The sequence below is a fragment of the Lemur catta genome, chromosome 14 (genome assembly GCF_020740605.2).
Source record: "Lemur catta isolate mLemCat1 chromosome 14, mLemCat1.pri, whole genome shotgun sequence".
In the NCBI taxonomy this organism is placed as follows: Eukaryota; Metazoa; Chordata; class Mammalia; order Primates; family Lemuridae; genus Lemur; species Lemur catta.
The window spans coordinates 22,822,954-22,831,830 of NC_059141.1; the positions used below are offsets into that span (position 1 = coordinate 22,822,954).

General features: G+C 53.4%; 1 protein-coding gene across 9 annotated transcripts; it reads left to right on the forward strand.

Moving 5' to 3' along the window:
• Positions 1-24: 24 nt before the first annotated feature.
• On the forward strand, positions 25-8,602 carry POLL (DNA polymerase lambda). Of its 9 annotated transcripts, none has more exons than XM_045568570.1 (9): positions 25-68; positions 835-1,044; positions 1,832-2,126; positions 2,315-2,474; positions 2,837-3,154; positions 3,906-4,079; positions 4,672-4,800; positions 7,125-7,293; positions 7,702-8,602. In XM_045568570.1, exons 2-9 carry the CDS (start codon positions 930-932, stop codon positions 8,064-8,066), a joined length of 1,725 nt encoding a protein of 574 aa, XP_045424526.1. In that variant the 5' UTR covers positions 25-68; positions 835-929; the 3' UTR covers positions 8,067-8,602. The 9 variants fall into 9 exon arrangements, with proteins under 9 accessions (XP_045424526.1, XP_045424528.1, XP_045424534.1 ...); XM_045568572.1 differs by having other exon boundaries at positions 31-68; positions 908-1,044; XM_045568571.1 differs by lacking the exon at positions 25-68 and adding an exon at positions 89-147 and having other exon boundaries at positions 908-1,044.
• The last annotated feature ends 275 nt before the right edge of the window (positions 8,603-8,877 follow it).

Sequence of the window (8,877 nt, forward strand, 5' to 3'; positions counted from 1 at the left end):
CGGAAGCTATTCTGGGCATTTGCCCTTCCCCCACCCCTCCCTTTCGTCCGCTTTCATTGGCTCCCGTGGTAAGTGGTTTGTTCCTGCCCTTCCCAGGGTGACTATCCTGGCCAGTTGTCGACCCCTCCCGGGGACCGACTCTGGAAGGTGAGGAGGCCCTCCTAGGGCCGGGGCAGGGCACCCCAGCTCTCCTCTGGCCCCCAGCTGGGAGTCTAGCTCGCGCAGATGCGCACGCGGCGGTGCACCACATCTGCTCGGGTCTTCTCCACTTGCAGCTGTGAGGCCGAGACTTCCCCAGTTCGGGAGGGCGACCCACACCTGCTGCGGCGTGCCCCATCTCCTTACAGCTGCGGGATTGAGCACCCTCATGCTGAGAGGCCCGCGACCAGGGCAGGTGCAGGGCGTTACCACTGCTCCCCCAAAAACCTCCCCTCCCCGGGTTTCTCTCTGCTACTCTGTTGCGGGTAGAGAAAAATAATGTAAGGTTTATGTGTGGGTTCCTCCCAGTCTCCACTTCCTAAAGAGATTGCTCCATTTTCTAACCTACCATCCCCTCTTGGTAAAGCCCTTTGGAAGTGGGATGCAGCAGGGGCAGACTGCGCTGAATGTTTAGAGCAACACCTCCAAGCAATGATAAATGATATCATTTCCTAACCCTCAAAAGTCCCCCCAGTAGTCCCAGTCTTTCTTTCATTTCCCCTTATACTGTAACTTGAAAGGTTGGGGACTGTAGAGCTAGGGTAAACCACTGAAGTTTAATTGGCTTTTGGGAGACCCCTAGGAATGGGGCTGTTGCCCCCAAGGCCTGGTCAGTAAGAGACCCTACCTCCATAGGCACAGGGATTTAGGGAGCCTCAGTTCTGGATTTCCATATGACAGCTGCCCTTTCCAACCCTGAAACATAAAGGCCAAGATCCAGCCATACTTTAATGGATCCCAAAGGCATCTTGAAGGCATTTCCCAAGCGGAAGAAAATTCATGCCAATTCATCATCAAAAGCACTTGCAAAGATTCCCAAGAGGGAAGAGGGAGAAGAAGCAGGAGGTGAGCTGACCTACCCTCAGGACCCCCATCTGCCCGATCCCTCAGCCTTCCTGTTGTTCAGTCCTACATTGTTCATGTCCGGAATCAGATATTGCAGCTGAGTCCGCCTGTCCAGGGCCTGCAGGGCTGTTTTACCTGCCTTGTACTAGGCTTGGTCCCTGGTCATTGACAGGCCAGTTGCTGTGTTCTTTCCCACTGCAAGACCTACATCAATCAGAAAATACTCCTTGGTCCCTCAGGAAATGACCAGCAGAATCCTTTGCTTTCTAGGAGGCTGACGGGGCTGACGGGGTGGGCGGGGCGGGCGGGGTTGCCAAACAGAAATCTCCCTTCAGTCCCCAGGCTTGTTGTAAGTTGTTTTGCAGCCAAATTGACAAATAGAGGCAGAGACTTTGGGGCCAGAGTGTCAGGTCTGCTAGACTGAAAGGGCAAGAAACATGTAATAGTAAGAAACATATGTGCTTTGCTGAAAGAATAAATGATAAAATGAAGGGATTCAAAGCAGGGAGGGAGGAGGCATTTATTTGTTTGTTCAACATATATTTATAGGTTACCTACAATGTGCCAGACACTATTCTAGGTTGAAACAGGGAACAAGGTGTATAAAAATCCTTTCCCCTTACATTCAAGTGATAACCTACAAGGAAACTTGCTGTATGCTTGTGGTAGGATCCCCAGAAGGAAGGATGTCTGGATAGAAGGAAAATGATTGTTTTGGGGAAGGGGACTGTGAACAGTTCATTCAGAGCATAATCTGAAAGTAGGCATCTGGATATCCCCTCTACAGAGTGGCTGAGCTCGCTTCGGGCCCATGTTGTGCCCACTGGCATTGGACGAGCTCGAGCAGAACTCTTCGAGAAGCAGATTGTCCAGCATGGTGGCCAGATTTGCCCTGTGCAGGCCCCAGGTGTCACTCACATTGTGGTGGATGAAGGCATGGACTATGAGCGGGCCCTTCGCCTCCTTAGACTGCCCCGGCTGCCCCTGGGTTCTCAGCTGGTGAAGTCAGCCTGGCTGAGCTTGTGCCTACAGGAAAAAAGGCTGGTGGATGTGGCTGGATTCAGCATCTCCATCCCCAACAGGTGGGCTGGTCCTGGTCTTTTTTCCAATGTTTTCTGGCAGCATCTTGAAATTTATTCTTGAGTTATTAAACAGCACTGTCATTTTCTTAATTGGACACATTGGGAAACCAGGGTTTCAGAGGAGAAGATTGGGGACAGAGATAGAGTAAGACCTTTGGTATCTTCACCTCCCATCACCATCGCTGCAGGTATTTGGATCAACCACAGCCCAGCAAGGCAGACCAACATTCTTCTACTCATCCTGGTGCCCATGAGGCTCTGCTTAGGACAGCCGTTTCTCCTCCTTCTCCCTCTAGACCTGTATCTCCTCCCCAAAAGGCGGAAGAGGCACCAAGCACCCAAGCCCAGGTCAGGAGCTTCCCAGCCCATAGCTCCCTTCCCCTGGGAACCAGATCACAGAAATGGGGAGGGCCTGGTGGTTGTTCAGAAGTTCGAGGCACCTGAGAGAGGAGGGCTGTCTTGTCCTTTTAGCTCTTCCCAATGCTCATCACTCTCCTGGGCCATACTACCACATACACTGAGTATCCTCAGGCTGGGCACTAGGGGAGTCAAGTGGGACATGGCCCCACACTTCAGGAGACTGGTATAGAAGGCCCAGCCTCGTTCTTGGGCCTGACTAGGAGACTCCTCCCATGAAGACAACCCTCATCTTTGAGAACCCTCCTCATGGCAACAAAAATTTATTGTCTCTTTTCCTTTTCTACCTCCAGCCCATCTCTGATGATGAAAACAGTGATGAGGAAGAAACCCGGGTCAGCACAGCTGATCTGGAAGCCCTGATCAGTGGCCACTACCCCACTCCCCTTGAGGGAGATTGTGAGCCTAGCCCAGCACCTGGGCCCCTGAGTAAGTGGGTCTGTGCACAGCCCTCAAGCCAGAAGGCCACCAACCACAACCTCCACATCACAGAGAAGCTGGAAGTGCTGGCCAAAGCCTACACTGTTCAGGGAGACAAGTGGAGGGCTCTGGGCTATGCCAAGGCCATCAATGCTCTCAAGAGCTTCCACAAGCCTGTAACCTCCTACCAGGTACCTGGGGGCTAGGGCCACAGTGGTGGTGGGGTCTTTTCTTTACTAACCAAGGGTTAGTGGGGGCACCAGTTACTAGTGGGGTTCAGGTATAGTGGTTAAGATTTTATAATGTCTAAGATTTGCACAAAAGGAAAAAATGGGAGATTAATAAAAGCAGATTGGCAAAATCCTGATAATTATTGAAGCTGGATGATGGGTACTTAGGAGTTCATTATACTTTAACATTTTTTTTAACATAAAAAACATTTTTTTTTTTAAAGTTTAGACTCTGGATCCCAACAGAATCTATGGACTCTGTGCAAGTTACTTAAACTCTCTGAGCATCAGTTTTCTCATCAGTAAAAAGTGACTAATAATTGTAACCATTTACAGTGTTCTTGTGAGGCTTAAATGAGACGGTCCCTGTAGCACAGGGCCTGACACGCAGTAAGCCCTCAGTAAGTGTCAGCTCTCGCCATTGTGATGATGATGATGGAGGTGATGATGGTGACTAGTATCATCATTCTCTCTCCTCATTGCTGGTCTCCATCCCTCTGGGAACCAAAAGACGAATGACCCAGCCCTCATTGCATCCAAACTTCTCATCTTCAATGGTGCCTGAGCTTGACACAGCCACACAGCTGCCACGCAGTTGCCCACCAGCCAGGCTAGCTGTACGCAGACATCTGCTGGAGGAGTCAACTTCCCTACTGCTGGCTCTGCCCCCCATCTCCTCACTCTTCTTTTTTGCCTCTGTCTCCTCCTTCAGGAGGCCTGCAGCATCCCCGGGATTGGGAAGCGGATGGCTGAGAAGATCATAGAGATTCTGGAAAGCGGGCATCTGCGAAAGCTGGACCACATCAGTGAAAGCGTGCCTGTCCTAGAGCTCTTCTCCAACATCTGGGGAGCTGGGACCAAGACTGCCCTGATGTGGTACCATCAGGTCACACCCTGGCCCAGCCCCACTTCAGTTTTGCTGTGTCTCAGAGCTCCTGCCCCAGAGTTCTCTTACCCTGTGCTCTGATGGGAATGAACCCAGACTAGGGAGACCACTTTTCAAGGGTACCAAAGCTCATATAGAGCCCTCTCCCAGCTCCCAGAACAGACTTGTTGCTTGGTATCCTTGAGGTGTAGGTGGGGACAAGAAGTACATTTCTCTGTCCCTAGACCAGCTAGGGCCTTCCTGAGATCAGGCCTCAGGGCGACATGTCCAGAGCAGTGGTTCCCAAACCTGGCTGTGCCCAGAATCACCTGGGGAGCTTAGGAACAGTGAAGGTGCCCAGGCCCATCCCCAGACTGACGGAATCATGACCAGTATTTTAGGATTGTGGCAGGGCTGGATTGTGGCATGTCTTCCATACCCCCTGCCTTTCCCAAGTCCTGCTGCGTACAAACCCAAGTGCCCCAAAGTTGGTTCTGCCTCATCCCTTCCCTAGAAAGTCTGGGGACCGTGGAAGCCTCACGTGTGTGCTCGTTCATGCCTCTTTATTGGTCCTGGATCCTCACAGCCTCCCCTTCTGTCTGCTTTTTTCCAGGGCTTCCGAAGCCTGGAAGATATCCGGAACCAGGCCTCCCTGACTACCCAGCAGGCCATTGGCTTGAAGCATTACGATGATTTCCTAGATCGCATGCCCAAGGAAGAGGCTGCAGAGATTGAGCAGACAGTAAGCAGGTGTCCCAGAGCAGTGAGGAGAGCCAGGCCCTGCTCTAAGGTCCTGACCCCTCAGCTGGGGAGCCCAGCAGGTAGAGGAGGCTGTGGGTCACCAGAGGTTGAGGAAAGAGCATGTCGAGACTACAGCTGCCCAGAAGTGTCGGGGTGCGGGGGTGGCTTTGGGAGAGAAGAGCTATAACACCAGCTCTCTGGATTAGAGTTCTCAGTAGCCAAGCGTAGTTAGGATTGAGTTAGATGTTAGACTGGTGTTAGGACTGGGTTAATGTTAGGGTGAGTAGAGGCAGATTATGGTCTAGATTACTTGAGGATATTGGAATTTGAACTGGACTAGTTTAGAGTGAGTCAGGGCAGGGGCTCTTAATGTTTTTTTGATTTACCAATTTCTTTGAGAACCTGATGAAAACTATGGACTCTTTTCCCTCCAGAATGCACAAATGTGCAAAGTTTTATATCTCGCTCCATATGTATGGACTGTCTGGAGCCTGCCCAAGGCTGGTTTAGGATTTGGATTAGAGCTGGTTTAGGAGTACAGTGCCAGCAGGATTAGGATCGGGGTTAGAAGCAAGCTCAGTGAAGATTGAGTTAAGGTTAGGCCTCCATTAGGAGTAGGGTTTTCTTAGTGTTGGTTGCTTTTGAGTTAAGGTTTGTAGTTGTCCAAGAAATAAGGTTTGGCCAAGATTAGGGTTTGTTTGAATTAGGTTAGAGATTATGTTCATATAAAACCTAGATTAGGGCCAGCCACAGTGGCTCACCCCTATAATCTCAGAGTTTTGGAAGGCCAAGACAGGAGGATGCCTGAGGCCAGGAGTTTGAGACCAGCCTGGGTAACATAGCAAGATCCCCTCTTTAAAAAAAAAATTAAAAATTAGCCAGATGTGTTGGTATACATCTGTAGTCCCAGCTACTTGGGAGGCTGAGGTGGGAGGATTGCTTGATCTCAAGGCTTTGAAGTTGCTGTGAGCTATGATCATGCCACTGCACTCTAGCCTGGGTGACAAAGAAAGGCCTTGTCTCTAAAATAAGTAAATTAAAAAAACCTAGATTAGAGAGAGACTGCGGTACATTTAGGGCTAGATGTATCATTTGTTCAACTGACATCAGGATTGGGGCTGCTTGTTATAGGCAAATGTTGCCCACTTTGGTCAGGATTCTGATGGGACAGGGCCCCCTGGAGACTCTGGCCCAGTTTAGTTGAGATCAGCCTCCACCTCCTTTGCAGGCCATGGGACTATGAGACCAGCACAGGATGGATGGACAGGCCCCTTTGTCCACCCATCACCAGGCCTTGGTGTTAGTGATGACACTGTCACTCAGCCACGGTATCCGGGCAGGGAGAATGCCCTAGTCACCCTCTCCCCTCCCCCCTGCCCGCTGGAACAGAAGAGGCTTCCCACCTGGCCTCCCATGCCCCCCATTGAAGGACTCCAGCCTTAGGAGTTTTGATGGGATTACTCATCTGGGCCTCCTCCTCCCATTCTCTTGGGAGGCTCAAGAAGGGGATGAGGGGATTAGCACAGCCTGCCTGTCAGAAGAATTGAGGTGTCCAGGGCCCCAGAAATCTCAGTGCCCTGGGGTGGAGGCGGGGAGGTCATCTGCATGTGAAAGGCCTACGTGTCTCTGGGGTGGAGGCTAATGGGTTTATTTCTCCTCAGTGAGGGATCAGCCTTCAGCTGACAGTCCCCTCTGTCTCAGCTCCCTCCCCACCAGGAAAGGATGTGGGCACTGCCTCAGAATCGCCCCCCTCTTTGCTTTCTTCTCTTTCCTTTCCCACAGGTGCAGTGATATTTCTGTGTTCCATTTTCTCCCAGGCCTGGGCCCAGGGCATGCTGCCAGCCACCTGCTCAGGCCTCAAGCCCCAACTCTCATGCCACCGTTAGCTCCAAATCCATAGATTTCTGGGGCTGCTGAGACCTGACTGAGGGCTTCCAGGCACCTGGGCCCTTGTCCTAAGTGGCATTTCACAGATCTGGGCATGTGGGTTGGGGCAGGGGCCAAGAGAGAGTGTGTCTCTTTGCTCTTAAAGAGCTCCAGAGGGCAAGCTTGGTGCCCTCCCTCAGAAGCAGAGAGCTTCTTCTTATATCTGTCCTCAGGCGCCCTGCAGTGTGAGCTTTCTCTTCTCTTCCGTCCAAGTGGAGCTAGAGAGCACAGCCCCCAGAGTGGGCTCCCTCAGGCTGGCCGTGGGCATCTGGGCTTGGCTCCGGGCACACACTGAGGGTGTCAGTCTGTGGGTCAGGGAAGGCCCTGGTGCTGCCATGGAAGAGGAACTCCCCGTTGGCCGCAGCCCCTCACCCCTCACCCCTCACTGTTCTTTCCTAGGTCAGGGAAGCAGCGCGGGCCTTCAACCCTGGGCTGCTGTGTGTGGCCTGTGGTTCATACCGACGGGGGAAGGTGACCTGTGGTGATGTGGATGTGCTCATCACTCACCCTGATGGCCGATCCCACCAGGGCATCTTTAGCCGCCTCCTTGACAGCCTGAGGCAGCGAGGTATGCGCTCCATCTCTGGGAGAGCGGGTTGGTAGGGGAGAAGGAGAACCTGAAATCTGTAGGCAGGAAGGAGGGGAAAGGTGCTTTGTGAGAATCCCACCTCTCTCGTGGCCAGAGTCCTCCCAAAGAAGAGATGAGACAGCTCCCCGACACCTCTGTGGCAGTATTCGATAATGCCTGCGGGCTGAGTGTCTCCTCTGACCTTTCTGTGACACTGGGAGGTATGGGGAAGAATTACTAACCACACTTTCCAGATAAGGAGATGGGCCCAGCAAGGGCAGGATCACCTGGCAAATAAATGGGCAAGCTGAGAATAGAGGACCCAGGTGATTAGGAGAGACCTGGGAGGATGGGACAGCCCAGGGCCTGGCCCCCTGCCCTCCCAGCAATCCCCCTGTCTTGGGCCAGGATTCCTCACGGATGACTTGGTGAGCCACGAGGAGAACGGCCAGCAACAGAAGTACCTGGGTGTGTGCCAGCTCCCAGGGCCAGGGCGGCGGCACCGGCGACTGGACATCATCATCGTGCCCTACAGTGAATTTGCCTGTGCCTTGCTCTACTTCACCGGCTCTGCCCACTTCAACCGTTCCATGCGGGCCCTGGCCAAGACCAAGGGCATGAGCTTGTCGGAGCATGCCCTCAGCACAGGTGTTGTCCGGAACACCCAAGGCGTCAAGGTGGGGCTTGGCCAAGTGCTGCCCACACCCACGGAGAAGGATGTCTTCAGGCTCTTAGGCCTGCCCTACCGAGAACCAGCCGAGCGGGACTGGTAGGGGGAGCTGAGCTGGACTGGCTGGCCCACCTGGCCAGCGAGCATTCCCCTCCAGCCTCAGCTGGCTGAACCTCACTACTTCAACCACCAGCTGTCCTCAGCGAGCCCGAGCCCAGGGCTCTGGGCCATAGGGAAAGCCAACCTCTCTCCCAGGGTCTGCCCAGCCCTCTCCCAGGCAGGAGCAGGCTGCTGTCCCTTCTACCTCACCACTGCCCCTGGGAGAGTTTTGCAAATGGCCCCTTGCCCCATTTTAAGCAGGAACAGGGGGCTGGTTTGAAGCCCCCAGGCACCCCTTTCCCCACCCTGGGAAAAGTCTAGCTGCTGGGGTGGCATAGGAGCTGCACGGGGAGAGGCAAGCAGCTGTGCTCCCAGCGCCATCCACAACCCGCTGGAGTAGGAGAATGAGCCACTCCACACGTATTCCCTCTGCCCAGCCACTTCCTGTGCAGCTGGCTGTGCTGGGAAGGGGACGCCCCAGGCTCAGTGAGGACAACATTTGGAGGTCCAGGGGCCCAGTAAAGTGCATTTGACATTCAACCTGCCTGGTTTGTGAGATGCTGCAGCCCTGCCTGCCTCCTTCCATCCGGCAGGGACAGAGATGGGGGCCGAATAGGGGAGCCCAGAAAGGCTGCATGAGCTGCCCTCTAGACAGGCCTGGCCTGACTCAGCTTCTGAACTCAGGATGGGGCAGGGGTGGATGTTAAAAGGGAGAGTCTTGGAATCAGGCAGTAGGAGCGCCTCTCTTTCTACCCATGAGCATCTCTTGTGCCCTGCTCTAGGCCAGGCTGTCAGGGGACATAAACAAAAGTGAC

What these genes read in the sequence shown, in the direction of transcription:
- POLL (XM_045568570.1), top strand. Translation starts at nt 930, where the DNA reads ATGGATCCCAAAGGCATCTTGAAGGCATTTCCCAAGCGGAAGAAAATT. An exon ending in AGCATCTCCATCCCCAACAG is followed by an intron (nt 2,127 to 2,314) that starts GTGGGCTGGTCC and finishes CCATCGCTGCAG; the next exon opens with GTATTTGGATCAACCACAGC. An exon ending in AGCCTGTAACCTCCTACCAG is followed by an intron (nt 3,155 to 3,905) that starts GTACCTGGGGGC and finishes CTCCTCCTTCAG; the next exon opens with GAGGCCTGCAGCATCCCCGG.